The 22,533-nt window shown below is 41.3% G+C and overlaps 1 protein-coding gene across 3 annotated transcripts in view; it reads right to left on the bottom strand.

The window, feature by feature from the left end:
• Positions 1 to 22,533, bottom strand: part of kdm6a (lysine (K)-specific demethylase 6A) — a 188,355-nt gene that overhangs the window by 99,765 nt on the left and 66,057 nt on the right. Inside the window, exons 5-6 of one of the 3 annotated variants that reach the window (XM_084310621.1) lie at positions 14,962 to 15,020; positions 13,151 to 13,216 (exon numbers count right to left, since the gene is read on the bottom strand). In XM_084310621.1, the coding sequence (XP_084166747.1) occupies positions 13,151 to 13,216; positions 14,962 to 15,020 (125 nt within the window). The remainder of the gene's footprint in view (positions 1 to 13,150; positions 13,217 to 14,961; positions 15,021 to 22,533) is intronic. The other 2 variants (XM_084310622.1, XM_084310623.1) reach the window with 2 other exon arrangements.

Below are 22,533 nucleotides of genomic sequence, written 5' to 3'. Positions count from 1 at the left end.
TACACCACCTCTGCCTACGTGCCCTTGAGCAAGGCACTGAACCCCAAAACCACTGCGAGTGACCCTGCGCTCGGACCTCTCTGATGAAACGCATACATGTGGAGGACCGTGTGTATGTGTAACTAGGAGGGATAGGCGAAAAGACAATTTCAATTGCCTTGTGTACATTGACAATAAAGTAATAGTCTTCTCTTCATCTATATTACTGTCATATCGCACAGCCCTAACCGATACTAGTGTTACTGGAATTAAAACAGCATCCGAGAATATCCTGATAATAAAAATCTAGGGTGGGCGTTATGACCCGACATCCATATCACGGTATCACATTTATCTCAGTAACGATAATTCCATAGACTGTCAACTGTCAACATGTTTGTCCGATTGTTTGTTGTACATTCAACTGAATAAAAAAAGGGCATCAAATTAAACTGCCTATTATGTTCTGGAGGAATGCATTAAGCCAACACACAGGACACATTAGATCAGTTAGAGATTCATAATGTGAGTAAATGATCAGTACACCATCCAGGCCCACTAAGGTCTGATACAGAAAGAGTGCCAGGTGTCAGAAATGAAAGCAAAGTGACCAGAGATGGAAATAGTACAAACATATCCTACTCAAGTGGAAGTACCGTTACTTTGATTACATTTTACTTAAGTAAAAGTAAGGTTGCTGCCGGTGTACTAATCTACTTAAAATCTAATTCAAAAGTGAGTCATTGAAAATGTACTGTTTTAACTGCGTTTACAGAGTAAAAGTTAACGTTACATTCCCCCGCCCCACTAAATAAGATAAGAAATTCCTTTATTGATCCCCTTGGGGTAATTTGGGCATCATAGCAGCATGTGAGAGGGGGGGGGGGGTACAGGTATGGGCAGGGTAATAGCAGAAAGACATAAATATAGGCAATACAATTAGATCTGTATAGAAAGTAATATGAGGGATACAAATTATTAGGGCTGTGGAAATGTCTCGATTCTAAGATGCGGACGTGGACGATATTTATTTATCCACTGCTTGTATAATTGATGAAAAAGTAGCCATTGCAGTAATATAGATTATAAAATTGAGGATGTAATACATTATTGAGCTGCATCGAGATGCATCGTAGAATCGAAGACAACTGAATCAAATCGAATCGTGAGGCCAGTGAAGATTCACAGCTCTACTAATACAATAAATGTATTGTGTAAACAATATAATTAGCTCTGAATATGAGAAGGTAAACAGTGTAATCAAAGGTTCAAGTCAAGAAGTCAAGAGTTTTAATTGTCACGGCATACAAGTATACAATGAAATGCGGGTGGTCTTGCCCGCAACGTTGTGCAATACAGTGGTACAACATATAATAGAATCCAATAAAAAAAAAACATTGTGCAATAAACAGGTAACAGGTAACATGGTGCGACATCTCGGTATCTGTACATAGTTATTTACAGAGCATATAGGACATGCTAGGTAGCTTTGGTAGTGCAATACACTGTTCCTGTTATTCTAATTTAAAGTGGCCTTTCCTTTTGGCCATAAGTGTGCGTGTGTGCGGCATGAGTGTGTGCCCGCTCATGTTAAAGTGTTAAGTGGCTGCTAGTGTGTGAGCGTGCACAGCGTGCGTGTCGTGTGTGTGTTCATGTGTGCTTGTGTGTGGATAGTTCAGTGTTCTGTGGCACTCAATGTTCATTGTTCAGGGCTCTGATGGCCTGGGGGAAGAAGCTGAGCCTAAGCCGCTCTGTCCTAGTAGCTGGGGTTCGCAGGCGTCTGCCTGACCTCAGCAGCTGGAACAGGCTGTTATTGGGGTGGTGAGGGTCTTTCATTATCCTGCAGGCTCTGGATTTGCACCTCTTGTTGTATAGAACCTGCAGGGGAGGTAGTGCAATACCCGTGGTACGCTCGGCTGAGCGCACCACTCTCTGTAGGGCCTTCTTGTCCTGTGCCGTGCTGTTTCCATACCAGGCAGTGATGTTTCCGGTCAAGATGCTCTCTACAGCTCCTGAGTAGAAGGACTGGAGTATCTTACCCGATACTCTGAACTTCCTTAACTGTCTCAGGTGGTAGAGGCGCTGTTTCGCCTTCTTTACTACTGTGTCTATGCGTGTTGACCATGTCAGATCCTCTGAGATGTGGACCCCCAGGTACTTAAAGCTGCTCACCCTGTCCACGGTAGCCCCGTTAATCATCAGTGGTGTGTGTGTCTCCTGCTGTCCTCTCCTATAATCTACGATCAGCTCCTTGGTTTTACCAATGTTCAGGAGCAGTTATACTGTGTGTGTGTGTGTGTGTGTGTTCATTAAATACACCTTTGCAATATAAAGTGCATGAACAAAGTAAAGCAAGATTCAAGATGACCACCTAGGGAGGCATTAATGGCAGCTTCTGTGCCGACCATCCCATAACTAATTCTCTTTATTTGTTCAATTGTACAGAAAACGGCAACATTCATGGAGCAGAGGATTATGATTAACCCATAGACCTGTACAATAGTTGGAGATGCTGAGAGAAGTAGACTCTGGAGTGAGCAGTAGATTATAGGCTAAGGCTACCATTGTTAATGACAAACTGAAGTCTTGAGAGTATCTGGCTGTTTGAGGTAAAGGTGTGTGAGGGGTTGTGCGGGTACGCCTGTGATGGTGCCACATGTGATGGCAAACGACCTGTGCTTCCGTCTTGCAGCCAGACACAAGTGTTGCAGCCCGATAGCTGCCAGACATATTCAGATTGACATAAACACAGCAAAATATAACGATATGAAGGCACATTACCATAAAACATAAATGATTAGCCAATCGATTGAACACAACTGCACTATATATTTGGGACAGGTGTCTATTGGGACCTGCCTTAATTATTTTCACACAAAACAATTGAAATATTATCATATTCTTCACTAGTTAAACGAGTATGAATATTACCTGTATAAAAATGTGGCCTATCAAATCACATATCGATTGTGTTGCTACTAAATAATCTTCCTTGCCTATATTACTACCTACTATGCTAATATGTCTTTACTACTATGAAAATCAAGACTGTAGCACCCAAGTTCAACACTGTTTGACGAACATTGTTACTTAGCTGAACGAGTTGAACCCTTCCTGCTGACCCGTTGTACATAACTTGTAAGTCATAAGCTAAATGTTATACATTATATAAGCATTTGTTTGATCTCACTCTGAGAGAGAGCATTCGCATTTTACCGCCAACCTCAGAGAGAGAGAGAGAGAGAGAGAGAGAGAGAGAGAGAGAGAGAAGCATACGGCCTTGGCATTCTGCTGGTGAAAGATGCATCATCAGAACACAGGCCAGGGGCAGTGAGCGCCATGCAAGACAGGAATGAAAAGTGTCTGGAAGAATGGAGCGAAGCTGTTGTAGAAGGTTTAACTCAGGGGAGTAAAATGCAGGTTGTTTTTAGAGTGCACATTATACACTAGCAAGCATTGTGTTACAATTTGGAATGGGCGTGAGTAATCGATTACTCGTCGTTTCAACTGAACTAGAGTGGTTTTGGAGGCGTTTCTTTGTGCTCGTTTGTGCCACTGAAACAGAAATCAAATCTCCCTCTGAAATCAAGCATGAGTTGTTGCATGAAGACAAAAACAGTCAGCTGTGGAGCATGAGTGCATAACCACAAAAACGTTGTCGCATTCGCTAGCTTAGCGTTATCTAAAATATAAAAACAGTGGTTTGTGTCTGTACATTTCCAAATTGGGCCAATAACATGTCTAGCGTAGCGTTCATAGACTAGTATTGTGATACGGACATTCCGCTCCATAAGCAGAGAGACCTGCTGCAGACAGTGGAGGTAATGTTATTGCGAAATGGTAACCGACTGTTTCGACTGACGATAAGACATTAAGCATCTGGTATATTGCTGTGCATAGTTATGTCCGCGGAGCGAGACATAATAAAATCGGTAGTGTGTGTGCAACTCCGTGCAATATCTCATCATTACTGCCATCATGTGCTTTAAGATGCAGGGCTGTACAATGGGACGAGGTTATCGCAAATCGCCCCTATATATGGCCTGTGCGAGTGGAGAAAAATATTTGGGCGCACCTTTGCGAGTAGTGATTTCAACCCTTGCATTTGCATTTCACTCCTAAATTTATCCAAAACGTGTGATGAAGCGATGACGTCACTCACGCAAGCTGCACACTCGGGTATGAACAGCGGGAGAAATCGACTGTGATTGTGCACGCAGCTTGTAGATGCCAGTCTGATTAGCTACTAGGCTAAAAATGAAGAAAACCACCAGTAACGTTAGTATTGCATCATATTTTCAACGTGTTGGACCTAGTGAGCAGTCTAATGAAAATGTGACCGAGAACAGTGAGCCAGCAGTGGCAGTAGCCACCGTTACAGGTATGGCTAACGTCATTAGCGACAGCAACATGGCTAGCTCTAGTATCGTTAGCAGAGTCTGCAGACGCCGACGTTACTAGCGAAGAAGATGAAGATGGCGAGATAGCTGCACCCGCCACCACTGTCACAACTAAAAAGGTCCACAAGTTCAGGCCGGATTGGCTCAAACTATTCCCCTGGCTAGTATTTGAGAATGACCTTTATGTTTTGTAAATACTGCAAGCAGGCGGGAAAAACTGCGTTTGTAAAGGGAAATCCCAACTTTAAAAAAGATGGCTTAACTAAACACAGTATGTCCTAACGGCACACAGCCTGCAGAGACCACTACATGATGCGAACCAATAAATCGTTGTCTATGGTGACAGCAGCCTTAGGTAGGCAAGTTCTTATTTCCGAGGCGGATCAACAGAGGCAGCTTAAAATAAAAATGAATATCGCCTACTTCATCGCCAAGGAAGAGGAGCCGTTCGTGAAGTTTGGGCCACTCATTACTCTTCTCAAGAAGAACGGCGTTGATATAAATCCAACCTACGACAACCATGTCAGGTAATATTTTTCCAATAATAGTAATACCTTGCATTTAAATTATTTTAGTTTTTCTAAATGCTACCCAAAACTATGTAATGGGATCTTAGGATGCGAGTGTACCATGATTAGTAATGTAATTGCATGTGATGTGTCATCATGTTATGTGACTGTAATATGTACATCATACCGTAGTAGGCCTCTCAATTCTTATAAAAAAAGTCATCCTAAATATACATAAACATTAATTGGCATAGATCTCTATAAACGGCCCAACACATTGATCACTTTAGGCACACACTGAAACCAGTAACATCACAAATATGAAGCAGGTAATTGCCCATAAAAATAATAAACCTTTCATGGGGTTATTTACAATAATAATAATTTATTTTATTTCTAAAGCACTTTTCATTGTTAAACAAAGGTATGCAGAGTGTGTTGTGATTATCTCATTCAAGGAGCACTACAAGCGCACACACATTGTTGTTTTTGTTCTATTAGTGATTTAAACACTCTCAGTTGGTTCATTATAAAAGATACAAACCTGAAAACAAAAGCACTTAAATGTTAAATAAAAGGACCACAGTAATGAGGCAGGAACAACATTATTTTGCACTATAATGATAAAATTGTTATTTAAAAAAGTGCCCATAAAAAATATTCTGTGCCCCTAAATTTTTCTTTTAGGGGCACCTGTGCCCCTAGTGAAAAAGCTTAGCGTACAGCCCTGAGATGCGTTCTAAAACAAAAAATGCCTAAAAAATTACTCAAGCACTACTACTAAACATTACCCAGGAAATCTATACGTAGTAGTATCGCGATACTTTGCGTGGCGATACTGTATCGATACAGGGACGCCAAGTAAAACATTTTTGTATAAGGAAGTTGCATTGTTCATTTCAATACCTGTAATAGTACAGTAGTCCACACACACACATGTGCATTCAGTTAAGTTGGAATATGACTAATACAAACAGTTCAGTTTGTCAGGTACATGCAACACAGATTACAGTGTTTATATCTGTCTGCTTGAGAAAATACCATGTTCTGCAATAAAAATGATTGAAGTTATATGAACAGACTGAACTTTATTTTATTAGATAAAACATGTTGACAGTTTTACTTTGCAGTAAAAAAAATGAAAAAAAAGTTGAAAAAAAGAGAGATATCGCAATATATCAAGTATCGCGATATTATCGTATCACGGCTCAAGTATCGCGATAGTATCGTATCGCGAGGTCTCTGGCGATTCCCACCCCTAGTGTGTATGTTTGTCTATCTGGTAGATGGATTTGTATTGTGCGTGCAATGCCGTGCATTTTGGGAAATTAGCTTATTTAACATCTTCCCTAGAGTTAGACAAGAAGATACATAACTTTTTTGTCTCTGTGCATGCATTAGGCTTAGGGAACAGTCGCTCCGTTAGCGTAGCTTAGCTTCATCACTGGAAGTGGGGCAGAGTTAGAGCCTGACGTTCCCTACAGTGCCCTACAGTCACGAAATACACTCCAAATACGGAGCTAACCGGACACTAAAGCTAACCGGACACTAAAGCAAATATAATGACTTCCTTTCTGAGGGGTTTCAAAATAAAAGAGCGACGTCTATAGCAGCGGAATACGTTTATTTTGTACATTATCTAACGTTAACACAAACCTAAACTAACGTTACAACTAATCTAAAGTTAGTTTAGGTTCGTGTTAACGTTAGATAATGTACAAAATAAACGTATTCCGCTGCTATAGACGTCGCTCTTTTATTTTGAAACCCCCCCAGAAAGGAAGTCATTGCTCTCGTTATTTACTTTAGTGTCCGCCAGGTTCTGTGTTTGTTGGTTAGCTCCGTTAGCTAGCAGACTATGGAGACCAGCCATTGGAATACTGTTTTCTAAATTGGGGAGGCTTTTAATCGTCAAGGTAAGAGGATTTTAAGTCATGGTATCCATAAACTTCAATCGGTTCAGATCCTTTGAATGAATGAGAATGTCAACAAACACGGCTTCACGTAGAAATCACTGACTGCGCCCAGAGACGAGTGCTTAGGCAAAAAATTGTTCAGAGTATATTTGCTTAGAAAACGTAATTGTCTAATTCAATAATTTTTTATTTCTCCACGTGGTAAATACACAGGTCACAACATGTTTACAGGAACGTTTTGGAGTTGTATTTGGAGTGTATTTCGTGACTGTAGGGCACTGTAGGGAACGTCAGGCTCTAACTCTGCCCCACTTCCAGTGATGAAGCTAAGCTACGCTAACAGAGCGACTGTTCCCTAAGCCTAATGCATGCACAGAGACAAAAAAGGTATGTATCTTCTTGTCTAACTCCAGGGAAGATGTTAAATAAGCTAATTTCCCAAAATGTTGGAGTTTTCCTTTAACCCTTTCACTGCCACACGACAGAAGGTTTTAAAAACCCTTTACTATCACACAACCGCCGGCCGGCTGTCGTGTGGCAGTGAAAGGGTTAACCTTCTGTGTATTGTCGCAGTAAAAGGGTTAACAGTTTGGTAGTGCGATGAAAGGGTTAAGCATCAGACGGCCCTATGGCCCTGTACTACATAAGACTTGAGGCTATGGAACAGTTATGTTTTCGTGCTCCTACCTCTCAGCTGTAAAGTGATTTTTCTTTATTGTGTAAGAAACTTCAGAATGTTATATTTTGGTTTTTGGTAAAAGCATCAAACATTTTGAGAATACAATATGAAATTAATCTTCAAGCCAAAATGTTTTTTTTTTATTGATATCACATTTATCTCTATAACACTGACTGGGCTTGGCTGCGTCGCCACAACTGGAGCTGGTGAGCTGCTCGCTGCCTGTGAAGTAACATTCACCATCCGACAGCTCAGCATTCCTCTGGCTCAGGGTGACGTAATCTGCCCCAGAGAAACCCAGATGACCCGCTTCCTTTCCCTCCCCTCCCCCTCCTACACATTCCCCAGCATGGGAGATGTGAACATGTAAACTTGGCAGGGCGGCGGCACCAGAGGGCTTCAAGGCCCGGGATGGGGAGACGGGAGAGTGGGAGGAGAGGCCGAGGGGAGCCGGGGCAGGAACACGTGGAGGGAAAGGGGAGGTGGAGGAGAAGGCGGAGGAGAGAGCCGAGGCCACAGGGAGTTGGAGGGAGGCCCGCAGGACCAGAGCAGCATGTAGACCAGACTCATGTCATCAGCCTAACTGTGAAGCATCATGTAGACCAGACTCATGTCATCAGCCTAACTGTGAAGCATCATGTAGACCAGACTCATGTCATCAGCCTAACTGTGAAGCATCATGTAGACCAGACTCATGTCATCAGCCTAACTGTGAAGCATGTAGACCAGACTCATGTAATCAGCCTAACTGTGAAGCATGTAGACCAGACTCATGTCATCAGCCTAACTGTGAAGCATGTAGACCAGACTCATGTCATCAGCCTAACTGTGAAGCATCATGTAGACCAGACTCATGTCATCAGCCTAACTGTGAAGCATGTAGACCAGACTCATGTCATCAGCCTAACTGTGAAGCATGTAGACCAGACTCATGTCATCAGCCTAACTGTGAAGCATCATGTAGACCAGACTCATGTCATCAGCCTAACTGTGAAGCATCATGTAGACCAGACTCATGTCATCAGCCTAACTGTGAAGCATGTAGACCAGACTCATGTCATCAGCCTAACTGTGAAGCATGTAGACCAGACTCATGTCATCAGCCTAACTGTGAAGCATGTAGACCAGACTCATGTCATCAGCCTAACTGTAAAGCATGTAGACCAAACTCATGTCATCAGCCTAACTGTGAAGCATCATGTAGACCAGACTCATGTCATCAGCCTAACTGTGAAGCATGTAGACCAGACTCATGTCATCAGCCTAACTGTGAAGTAGGCTTGGGCGGTATGACGGTATATCAGGGTATTTAGAAATCCCGACGGTATTGAAAATCAATACCGTCCGTCACCGTCAAAATCACAGATGCGCTTCAGTTTCTATAACAGTGAAACGGAGTTTTGAGTGTAGTGCACACACGCGCCAGCAGAGGGCGAGACCGCTCTAGTGGAGCAAGTGGGTCACAACGGTGTTCACGTTTTACGGTAATGTTGCGACAGTGCTGTGAAAATACCGTAAAGCGTTGTGACGAGAGTTGGTGTGTGTTGTTGTGGAGCAACTGATGGAGCAAGCAAATAATCCGTCTCTTATTATATGTGAACTAAAGAGTACAAGGTTTACACAACAGCCCCCACCCGCCTTTTTATTGTATTTGTACCGTCCTGTACTATCCGCTGTCAGCTGTTTATCTCTCTCTGTGAGCTACTGAGCTTGAATAACTAGCGTTAGCTCACGTTAACTAGCGTTAGCTCTGCGGCTAATCTTAGATTACCCTGAACTAAATCAATGACTAGGTTATAAAGCATTCGAGTAGTTTTCACTGCACATAGAAGTAGCCAAACAACGGGAGCATTTCGGGAGCATATGACCAATACCCAGGCAATTTCTAGCCCTTAAGGAAACAAATAGTCTGCCATGGCTAGATGCTAATGCTAAAACGGTGCAGGCTTCTACCGGTGCGGGACTACCATTCTGAGAGCTGACGATGATTTGTTTACTTGGTAACACTGGTACGGCAGGGCTGTACAGTGCGACATATGTCGCACGTGCGACACTGACGTCAGTCTGTGCGATGAAAGGATTGACTTCAATAGCACTGGTGCGATGGCCCGTGCCTGGCGGAAAAAAGAAAAAAAAAGTGATGCGGTAAATTGAATGGGCCACGGCGCCACGCTATCCACTTGGTACTTGTAGTCTTGTGCGATTAAATACAATGTCCCTTCTGCGTAAGACTCCATATATCAAACACCAAATCCCATAATCCCTAGCGAACAATATCCCCGCGAGTTGCGAGCAGTGACTCATATCCGCTCGGCTCAGCTCACAACACAGCAGGTGAGCAGGACTCGTCTCAGCATCACGCAGGGAACAAAATTAACTTTTTGACTTACCAGCCATTTGGCTGGTAGATTTTAAAAACTACCAGCCAGGCAGATTTTTTACCAGCCAAAAATTTAAAATAGCTTTTTAGTATATCGCCATGTGTTATTATTACTATATAATACTCTCATATGCTATTTTCAATTAATATCATAAACAACATAAGGAATATTAGCATAATTTTGAGTGGACTGAAGGAATGAGTCAGCATTAATAGTTTTAAATGCAAATAATTTATTGAAACATAGAAGTGGGGTCGGGGACACACACACTGTTTCAACTCACCACCCCCGCATCATATTGTAGTCTAGTCTGTCTTCAAACTTCCACTCCTCTCGAAACCTTTTTATATTTGAATATCAACATTATCTGTGCATCCTCAGTAATCCTCAGTTTACTACAATATACTCCTCTCCTGACTAGTGACTTCATCGTCTTTCCAAACGCACGCACACACACAGAGAAAGGGAGAGTGCCCCCCCCCCCCCCCCCATTTCCCTTTCCCCAGTCCACACTGTCTGCTGTTCTCTATGGCTCTGCCGCTGATCAGGATTAGTTTACGCTAACATAACGTTCATTTCGGGCGATGTGGGCATAAAGGAATGGCGACGATGCAATGCATGTTAGATGCATTTGACCCGTTGTGAGAAGAAGAAAAAACCACAGACTTATTTCGGCTCGCAAAATAGGCGCACTGCTGTGTAGCTCTGCTCTCAGGGAACAAACTTAACTTTTTGACTTACCAGCCATTTGGCTGGTAGATTTTAAAAACTACCAGCCAGGCAGATTTTTTACCAGCCATTGGCGGTTGGCTGGTACTTATTTTGTTCCCTGAGCATCAGACAGTAGCGTTTGGAATGCGGACATTGAAACAGAGCTAGTGGATAGTGTTGTCGCGACCCAAAACAAATCCCTGCTGTTTTATTCGGCAACGGGTCAAATGCATATAACATGCTTTGCAATCCTCGCGTCATAAAGTCCGAAATGAACATTACGTTAGCATGAGCTAACAACAAGCTGTTCATAGCCATATAGAGAGAACAGCAGACGGGCAGAGTGAGGAGGAGGGGGCAGACATTCTCCCTTCTCTGTGTGTGTGTGTGTGCGCGTTTGGAAAGATCACATGAAGTCAGACGAGTATATTATATTGATAGTAAATGTACTGAGGGTGGACAGATAATGTTGATATTTAAACATAAAAAATACAATACAAAATAAATGTATTCATGATCATGCAACATAAAACGGTTGCGTGTTGTGAGTTCCAAAACATTTAACTTAAAGTTTAAAGCTCAATATATCAAAACGTGGCACTTTACAGTGAACAGGAGGTCTATGTGTATTAAAAACAATAGATTGTTTTTCCTTTAAAAGTCTGGAAGAGGTCAAAAATAAAAATGTCAAATGATATTTCCGTTGCCTTTTTTGAGGTGATCTAAATGTTACTGATTGTGTTAAATGGGCTTATGTTATGATATCGTCTCATATCGATTGCAGGCACCTGCATCGTATCATATCGTGGCATATATCAGCAAATATCGTATTGTTGTCCGAAGAATCTATATCGTATCGTATCGTGATGAAACTGGTGATTCCCACCCCTAGTAGAGTCCATACACCCAACACCAAATCCCATAATTCCTTACACGTAACGTGTCTGGCTGTGTGACGTCAACTTGTCAGCATAAAATGACAGCCAAACATGGCACTGCAACTAAATAACACAAATACAATAGGCACATTTGTGACTGTTACAAATATAACACATTTTATACTTGTGCTACAAGATTTTGGCCTGTGCTACAAAACGATCAACCTCTGTAGCACCAGTGCTATGTGCAAAAAAAGTTAATGTACAGCCCTGTTGCGCCCCCCCCCCCCCGCTGATGAAAATGAAAGTCATACCGTCAAATACCGTGCACCGCAGTATTATATCATAAAGGTTTGACGGTATGAAAAAAAAGGATACCGCCCAAGCCTACTGTGAAGCATCATGTAGACCAGACTCATGTCATCAGCCTAACTGTGAAGCACCATGTAGACCAGACTCATGTCATTAGACTAAACGTGGACCAGAGCACCAGATCTGCCACCTTGGCAGCTGCCTTTCACCAAGGAAACTATAAAAGAAGGAAGGGTCATCACGTCAGAATACCAGCGTTCTATGCTCTGCTTGGCGCCAGTTCTATTGAAGCCTATGGGAGATGTAAATAATACTAAAGATATACCAGCTATGTGAGGAAATATACATCAATCAATATATCAACACGTTAGCTAGTTAACAATGAAACAAATTGCAGATAATTCTGACAGGCGAGATAGTAACCCATTTAAATGGTGAGGAGATGGCTGATCCCATTCAACTCAATGTCGGACAAACTGAAGGTTTTCACACTTGGCAGTGGCACCATTGTACGTTCACACTAGGGCTGCACGATTAATCGTTTTTTAATCGAAATCGCGATTTGGAATGATGCAATTATCAAATCGCCAAGCCTGCAATAAAAAAAAAAAAAAAAAAAAAAAAAAAATTATTTAACCAGGAAGTCCCATTGAGATACACGATCTCCTTTGCAAGGTAGACCTGGCCAAGATGACAGCAATAACATTTGCAATACATCACACAGCAATAAAATGTGCGATACATCACACAAGAACATAATAAATGTGCATGTATACAATACATCACATGTAAACACAAAGCAGAATAGTCTACATGATAGTAAAAGTGTATAATACAGGGTAATACAGTAATTTTGCAGTTGGGACCCGACTACAGAAAGCAGCAACATTCTTCTTGTAATTTTTTTTTAAAATATGTTATAATCGCATCGCAAATCGCAATCGCAATATCTGTCAGAATAATCGCAATTAGATTATTTCCCAAAATCGTGCAGCCCTAGTTCACACGCTACACAGAGACATTGTTGACCGTTCCTTCTTTCGCAGTTTCCTTGCCTTTTACAACATAAGCAATGAGTGTGAGCCCCCACTCTATGATCAATTGGATAAAACGTGATTGTTCCGCTACTACAATACGAGTACATATTAGAACAGATTCATAACTAGGTCTAATGAAACGTCACAGTACTAACGCATCAAATCCACCGTCGCCTACTGCTGACTATGTGCAAAGAGACGGCCAACCTCAGTCAGAAGCAGACTACTCCCACTACAGGATAGACGGATGGGATTACTATATAGAAAATCATTTAGACCTAAGATGTCTTTTAGTCATATTAAAAAATACATTCCCTAAAAGACACTAGACCAATGTAGTGGGCCTACCTTCTCTGTCCTGCCTGGACCTCTGCTGAGGAGGGTTGCTCTGGCCTAGACAGGGAGAGAGGGCACCTACAGGAGTCAGTATCAAGCAATACCACAAGGCACCTCGACCACTACAATGACAACATGGCTACTTCTAAAGAGCTATTCCAAAGTCACCAAGAATCTGTAGCCGATCCCATTCACTACTCGAGACTTTTCGGGTTGGAATTCAAACCGGACGAATTCAGAGTTCGCTGATGTTGATTTTCTACTGTAAACGGACTGAGCAAAGAGCTACGCCGCTGCGGTTAAGAACCAAGCCAGCATCTCCATCTATGGACTGCAGAGCATGTTATAAAACAAGGCACAATGACATAACTTGGGGGGGGGACAGGGACAGGGTTGAGTGCTTGGAGCAACAGCTGGGCCATTATTAACAGGCCAGAGTGGTGAAAAAGCCTCAGCGGGGCCGGATCACCTTCGCTAAGGCGACCGTGAACTCTTCGCTCTGCAGAGGACACAGAGACGGTTCACACAAGGACACAACCACTCTCAACCCCCAACACGCTCTGTGTGCAAGTGTGACTGTACGCGGCATTACAAACAACCCCTCCCAGAGTCAATAGGGAGCGTAGGTAGCGTACTACAGTATGCGGCGCAATAGCGTCTAAACAAACACACACACTCCCCTTCAGGCACACAGTCTACGCCGAAACATTGGACCTCCCCCCGACCTCCCCGTACGGTCGCCCACCTTTTCACATCGCAACGTTTAAGATGGAGCAGTAACAATGGCCGTACTGTACAAACTTTGTTCTCCGTTGCCTAAACTCTAACGTATACCTACCTACTGCTTTCACCATCTACAACTTCCCTACACTGTAATCATGATAATCTTAACTACCTTCCACATACTACTATAGTCTAGTAAGTCTACCCATATAACTCTGTATGATAGCATGTACAATAGTGGTGTATTATGTGTATATATACATTTATATATACCGCATATATATATAATATATATCCGTCTGTACATCCTTGCATATAATGTCTATACGTATCCATTACCTACTCTTACTAGTTACGCTGCTGGTCAGTATGACTTACTACTAGGGATGCTCGATATTGGCTTTTTTACCGTTGTCCAACTCTTAATTTCCGATACCGATATCAACCGATACCGATATATGCAGGGTTCCCGCCCCCCCCCAAAAAATTGAATAATTTCAGGTAATTAACATTACATATATCTTGTTATTTTTCGATATCACATTTTAATGCCGATATCGGCCGATAATATCGGTAGGCCGATAATATCGGACATCTCTACTTACTACCATAGTGTATACCTGTATCACTGTACATATTAATACTACAACTATGTACATACATCTGATTAGCACTATTACTCAGTAGTACTCATTTATACCCAGTTTAAAATCACCTGTACATTGTATATTACTATTGCACTTTACGGTTACATTTGCACTCTGGTTGGATGCCAAACCTATTTTCGTTGTACTGTACTTGTGCCGTTTAATGACGATACATTTGAATCTAATCCAACAATGACACGATTTAAGCTATTTAGTGACAACGACTTCTAGTTTCCCTTTGAATCAACAGAGCTGGCCGATAAGACCAGTAACACGAACTTAATGAAGAAATATGAAATGTGTAAACGGGACAATGTAGCCACATCTTAAAACACAACGGCTGACATCGCTGAAAATCTACAAGAATAAAATGAGCAGAGCGCAGCAGAATGCTCGTCATTGGCTAGTATGCAACACTGAGATAAAAAGGAAACGTTCAGAGAAAGTACTTACCACTGAAATGCATTGTAATGGAAGTAAACCATGCCGAGGCCGTATAAAAAGGCAGCGTTCTGAAAAGAAAAAGAAATTGGGGAAGTTTTATTAGCGGTACAACAGAGACACCCATACAGACCCCTTTGTGCTCAATGTTTAAAAAATGCATGCACATCTTTTGAATTCAAATCATGTAATTAGTTCTCGAAACATGAAATATCCATCTCAAAGGCTCCCGCTCTCTACTGCAGTGAGCGTCGGAGCTGGGTCAGGATCTCTGGTGTTTAATGCCCTTGCATACCTGGTTAGACTCTTGCGGTCATTTCTATGGGGGGGGAAAACTCCCTAGACATTCTGGATGAAAGCATTCGAGTAGGCGAAGGTAAAACGGAACGCACAGACGGTTTCATCCAGACGGTCCCAGGAGACTTCCGGAGCCAAAGAGACATCGTAGAGACGGCCCACAAACAGGTCCAGCCCACACCGGAGGGGAAAACATCCCATCGCTCCATTGACTTTGTATTATGCGACGGTGCCTCCTTGTATAGTAAAAATATAGTAAATTATTTGGTTTACTATAAAACTATGCAAATAATGTACAGAGCTAAAGCAAAGTTACTCCCAGATGGGGTGCAAAGGTTTTTTCAACACATGAAAGAAAATATGATTTGAGAGATATTTGTAAATTTACTGTTCAAAAAGCTAAGAAAGGGATTAAAAGGAGGTGTATTTCTATTATTGGGGTTAACTTGTGGAACAATGCGGATATACAGTTAAGAATGAGTAATTAGATTTTGGTTTTTAAGAAAAAGGTTTGTAAAGCTATTTTTGAAAACTACAAGGGTGAATAACACTGTTTTGTTTGCTTTTTTTCTTTTAGAATACTGTTTTGGAATCTACATTTTTGTATTTTTTTGTAAAGCTAAATTTTGAAAAACTACAAGGGTGAAAAATACTGTTTTGCTTGCTTTTTTTTCTTTCTTTAGAATACTGTTTGAGTCTACATTTTTGTATTTTTTGGTAAGAATATAGGACAGGCACATATAAGCACTATGCTTCAGTCTGTACCTTTTCAGTCACTGTAAATAATCAAATATTGATAAATGATGATGTATATTGTACTGTGTGTGATGATGACTGAAAAAATAAACCACTACTACTAAATATCTTGGTTTCACCTTTAATGAGTACATGTGCTTCATAGAAGGAAGGAAAATAATGTCTGAGTCAGCAGGAAGGGCGCTAGGGGGCGTGTTGAGTAAAATGAAAGTGTGCACTGACCTTGGGTTTTCAACATATACACAATTATTTGATTCAATGGTGGGTTCTGTTTTGTTTTATGCTGCTGGAGTATGGGGTTTTGATGATGCTCCTGAATGTAATGCGATCCAGAACCGGGCCATAAGATACTTTTTAGGAGTCCATAAATACACACCAAAAGGGGCTATAGAAGGGGACATGGGGTGGGATTCTTGCTTGGTCAAGCAAAAAGGTGAAATGGTGAGGTTATGGAACCGCCTGGTCCAGCTGCCAAATGGCAGGGTGACTAAAAAGATTTTTAATTGGGACAGAGCACACGGTCATCCCTGGTCAAGAGAGATGTCTATGATTTTTTCTTCTACTGACTTGAGTATGATTTTTATGAACAATTTGCAGTGTAAGGTTCACATAATTAAAACAAAATTATCAACAATCCATCAGGATAAGTGGAAGGTGGAGATTTTGAAAAAACCTAAACTTAGAAAATATATTGCAATTAAAAATGAGTATTTTACTGAACCTTATGTAATGTTAAACTTAAAGAGAAGACGGAGGTCTCTGTGTGCCCAGTTGAGGTCTGGCACCCTGCCATTGGCTGTGGAAGTGGGTAGATTCCAGGGTAAACCTGAGGAGGAGCGGTTGTGTGTTCTGTGTGATCTGGGAGTGGTGGAGGATGAATATCATTTTGTTTTTTATTGCCCTTTGTACACCACTTTGAGGAGGGCTTTATTTGAAAAAAATCAAATTGTAAACCCAGATTTGTTTTGGCAGTCTGAGAGCTGTATGTTGAGTTGTTTTTTTGTGGAGGACATCTTCGGTTTTGCAGGATTTTTGGAGAAGGCATGGCACCTGAGACAAAACACACTGTATCCTATATAATTGTATTTGAATTCACCTTGTTTTTCTGTTTATTTACATTGAGTACAGCTTGTGTTATATTACGTTTTATTGTATTTTCTTGTATTTTTCTTTTTTTTATGGCCATCTTGGTCTATGTCATTTGTTAAGTAATTGGTAAAGTATATTATTATATACTTATTGTTATGTGTCTTGTAAGCCCATATGGGCTGGGCATACATCTGTATGTAAGACACGAAAATAAAAAATATCAAATCAAATCAAACTACTACTAGTCATTTCGGTCAGCTAGCAAACTTCTGGAAAATGCCTAAAATATACTGTCTGGTGGGATGCACTGCCAACAGGGTGAAAACCCCAGAACTAAGTTTCCATAAGGACAATATACGTACCTTATGCATACTGCACCTTATGTGAATACTGTATACTTCATCAGAGCATATATTTAACATTTTCTTTTTTTAGATTATTTCGATTTCAATTATTAGATTATATATTGTAACTATATTTATTGTAGGGCAAAATAACAGAGGGCATACATACCCTCATCTCGCACCTTGTTGCCCATATGCGCAAGTCCAGAGTTGTATTGTATATTGTTTACACTGCCTTTTTATAAAAAAGTACTTCTCCACTGTACTATAATTCTGTGACCTGTCCTGTACCTGTATGTCTTCTACTACCTGTACCCCCCCCCCCCCCCCCCCCCCCCCCCCCCCCCGCTATACATGAATTTTCCCAAGGGGAACAATAAAGGAATATCTTATCTTATAAGCTTCCGAACTGAAAAAACAAGCCTTTAAGAAAATAAGTCGATCTAGACAATAAGATGCGAGGCATCTGCAGCGAGAAATAAAAATCTGAAAGCTATAACCTGCAGTATTATGTTTGCAAGTTTCTTAGTTATCTAGCTTGCTAACACATAGCTAACATTAGCATGCTAACAGCTAATTTGCCCCATCGTTATTTTAGTTCTAAACATTTATAAACATTACTGTTTTCCTCCCTCCTGTAGTGCGTCTAACCTGGAGATATTGACAGTATATAGTTTGTAAATATCCCTGGTAGACACAGGGTCCTACAATAATCCTTTGACACGCTGGTATTTCAAATGTAACGGCAATGTAACAGCTGTTCAGACTTATTCCACAACGTTGAACTTGGGTTGATTCTATATGGCTCTCATTCCAAAAAAGATAAATGGAATAATATATTACTGATATGACCTTTAAATGACAACCGGGGCCAAGGAACTGCGTTTATGGTATTGCGCCATATTTGGTAGGAAAGGAATGACGTGTCATGATAATCTTATGAATAGACTTTCCATGCGTTTGATGTTTTGAGGTCATCTTGCATTCTACCGGGACATCAAATCGGGTGTGAGATGGACAAATGTACATTTAACACAAAGATTCCTACTGTTGTCTCCCATGCCCAGAGACACATGCTCGTACCATCAGAAGACGAGTTGTACAAGTTGGACGATGGATACCCAGTCATCTCCAATATCGTCTCAGTTTCACATTACTACGTGTGGTGCTCAAATGAGTCATAACCGAAACCAATCAAGTGTTGTAACCACTGATCCTCTTACTGAAGCCCCGTCACGTTCACACACACCAAATGCATGCACACCCTTAACTAAAGGGATAGTTCGGAACTTTTTGACATTAAGTTGTATGAAATACTTGCCAGTAGTGTAGTCGAAGCCTAGCTATTAGCTTACTTAAATACCGTAATTCCTCTAATAGTGACCGGTATTCAATTACAAACCGGGTCTCTATTAATGGCCGGGTGCGCTCTTGACTTAAGCAATTATAAGCCGACCTCCTAATACAAGCCGGGTTACTAATATACTGAGCTGCTGAGGTAAAGTTACTTGATTTCACTTTGAAAACGTTGAAATGACCAGTGACCACCTGTAATTGCACCGTTTACTATTTCATACAGTACTTGGTAGTGTTGTCAAAAATATCGAAGTATCGATACATATCGATACTGAATATTTAAAACTGCTTCGATACTCATTTCCCGAAATACCGATACTTTCTGCAGTATCGGTACCAGCTGGCGAGTGTTCTACAGCAAGTTGTTGACGCGCTGTTCCGCCTGCTCCGAGTCCAGCGCTCCCCCTCACAGAGCAGTCTTCAGTTTGTATTTGTAAACAAGAGCTTTTAGCTGAAAATGATGGCAAATGCAGAGCCTCCGCAACTTGTGCTTGTGGATAAAGAAAACCGCAGAAGTGCTGTTTGGAGGTACTTCGGGTTTGAAGTAAACAACGAAGGACAAGCTAAAGCTTCCCCAATGCTATTTGCAAGCGGTGTTACAGAGCAGTGCCAGCGCGGATCTCCATAAAGAAATTAAAGAGGTTCGTGACAGCTGCTCTTTCAACGTCACTGTGACTGAAGCATTAAACCATTAACTCTAGTTTAATACATGATACGTTGTCTACTGATGCCGCATAATATCAACAGCTGATTCGTTGTAACGTTACAGCTACCAGCTAACGTTAGCTACTGCTAGCAATTAGCTCCCTTAGCTTAGCTGGCCACCGTTATAAATACTGCATGGAAACGGAGTAACATTAACGTGTAAACGTAAAATATCTTGTTGAAAATGTAACATTACTAAAATGCTCCGAGCATAGCCTCTCTCTCTCTCTCTGTCTCTCTCCATCTACCTCTCTCTCTCTCTCTATCTACCGATACCTCTCTCTCTCTATCTACCGATACCTCTCTCTCTCTCTCTCTCTCTCTCTCTCTCTCTCTCTCTCTCTCTCTCTCGCTTGCTCTAGTTATCTTTAAATAAAAACTGTTACTAACTGTTCAGTTTGTGAGGTACATGCAACACAGATTACAGTGTTTACATCTGTCTGCTTGAGAAAATACCATGTTCTGCATTTGCAATAAAAATGATTGAAGTGAGATGAACAGTTATTTTAAATGTGTGATCTAAAGATAAACAAAGGGTTTTAAAAGTGTTATATTTATCTTCTCTTATAGTACCAGACTCGAAGCTGAGGAGAATCAACCAGCAACAAAAGCTAAATTTGTTTAAAAAAAATATATATATATATATATATATTTTTTTTTTTTTCTTTTTGGGTATCGAAATGGTATCGAAGTATCGATACTTTTCAAGGTATCGTATCGAAGTCGAAATTCCAGTATCGTGACAACACTAGTACTTGGGTTTCAATAAATGAACCCAGTACATTTTACTGGGTTCAAACTGACACAAAATGTTGATTTATTCATTATGATCCGTTTGAAAATTAGAAATATAGGCCTCTCTCTTATACACGCCTCCTCCTAAATAAAAGCCTGGTACGCGCTACTGTTTAAGCAAATACAAGCCCGGGTCACTATTAGAGGAATTACGGTAGTCATAGGTCAGAGTTCTGGACGAGTTCTAAGTGAACATGGACGCTTTAGACAGGCAGCAAGCGGCAGAAATGGGGTCACAAAACCAAAAAGGTCTTAATCCACAGCACATCATGAAAGCAAAGGGTTTCCTATTTCTAACACAGTCCTCCAGAATTGTGAAACAGCCGATAAGCTACGTTACCTGCAAAAGAGCTCCAGCACGTAGTAATACGCCTGCTTTTTTCAAGGAAAATAATTGTATAAAAGTGATCCAGAAATAAGTAACCCTTTTGCCTGCATGTTATGGTCTGGATTAAAACGTTTTGGTTTCCAAGACTCTTTTTGCTTTCCGGTTCGCTCAGAACCTGGCCAGAACTCCCGGCCATGAGACTGGGTAAGTATAGCTTTGCATCGACTACATTACTCGGAAAGCATTTCATACAACTTAACGTCCAAAAAATGGAACAGTCCCTTTAAATTCACCTCTGTCAGTAAAGAGGTTGAGTTGATTTATCGGTCCGTTTGTTCTTAGTCAAGGTTTGGTTTTTGGATGAGGTTTCACCCATGCTGAATGAGTTATTTAAGTGCATGTGAAAGAAAAAGAAAATTTTACAGATTTGTCTAATCTATTTTAGTCTTAAATTTTTTGTTTAAGGACAGCCATAGTATAAAATACTAGGGATGCACCGAATGGGAAATTCTTGGCCGAAACAGATACCGAAAATAGAAAACAGTTGGCCGAAAGCCGAAAGGCCGAAAATGATTCATAGAATAGATTTTTTTTTACCAATGTTGTGGAACATTATGATTATGGAAAAATATATGATTATGGCAAAACTTTACTTAAATAATAAATAATCACTATTATGGGTCCATAAAACATTTATTCAGCACTTCTGAATGCATACAGTACATTAATTCCATCTTTTCTCTGGCTGCCGCAGCGGACATCTGTGCTCTACTGAGCGCACCTTTCTAGTCCCCAGCTGAATGTGCTCGCTTGACTCGGCACAGTAGACACTAGACAGCGTCAAAATGTGAATAATATGCATATTAGATCACTCTGTGATTAACCGCGACGGGCATATGGTGAATGGGGATGTAAAGGCATGTTGAAGACGCATTTGTTGGACGCGTTGCGCGCAGTTTACATAGGGGCAGCGCGACTCCCGACAGCGCGACATCATCACAACAACACGCGAATGATATGCATAGATCACTCCTACCGCGACGGGCATAATAGTGAATGAGGATATGGAAGCATGTTGAAGACGCATTTGTTGGACGCGTTGCGCGCACAGTTTACATAGGGGCAGCGCGACTCCCGACAGGGCAACATCATCACAACAACACGCAAGGTTGTTTCTGTTTCGGTGATATATTTTCGGTGAAAAAACTCTTTCAGCCGAAAGCCGAAAGGCCATTTTTTGCCATTTTCGGCCGAAAACTTTCGGTGCCGAAATTTCGGTGCATCCCTATAAAATACCTTTAGTTTACACATCAAAACATCCCCTTGTCTGACACCAATTGTCACACTGTCCCTAATCGTCTATGGTAAGCTACTGGTGGAGAAATATTCCTTGGGACTAAAGCCTAGAACACTGTCCTTCAACAATAACTGAACAACCTCCCCGTCCTTCAACAATAACTGAACAACCTCCCCGTCCTTCAACAATAACTGAACAACCTCCCCGTCCTTCAACAATAACTAAACAACCTCCCGTCCTTCAACAATAACTGAACAACCTCCCTGTCCTTCAACAATAACTCAACAACCTTCCCGTCCTTCAACAATAACTCAACAACCTCCCTGTCCTTCAACAATAACTGAACAACCTCCCCGTCCTTCAACAATAACTGAACAACCTCCCCGTCCTTCAACAATAACTGAACAACCTCCCCGTCCTTCAACAATAACTGAACAACCTCCCCGTCCTTCAACAATAACTGAACAACCTCCCCGTCCTTCAACAATAACTCAACAACCTCCCCGTCCTTCAACAATAACTGAACAACCTCCCCGTCCTTCAACAATAACTCAACAACCTCCCGTCCTTCAACAATAACTTAACAACCTCCCCGTCCTTCAACAATAACTCAACAA

Source organism: Notolepis coatsorum, assembly GCF_963971535.1.
Source record: "Notolepis coatsorum genome assembly, chromosome: 3".
NCBI classification, from domain to species: domain Eukaryota; kingdom Metazoa; phylum Chordata; class Actinopteri; order Aulopiformes; family Paralepididae; genus Notolepis; species Notolepis coatsorum.
Note: the sequence above shows the minus strand (reverse complement) of the source record. Positions and strands in the feature narration are given on the sequence as shown.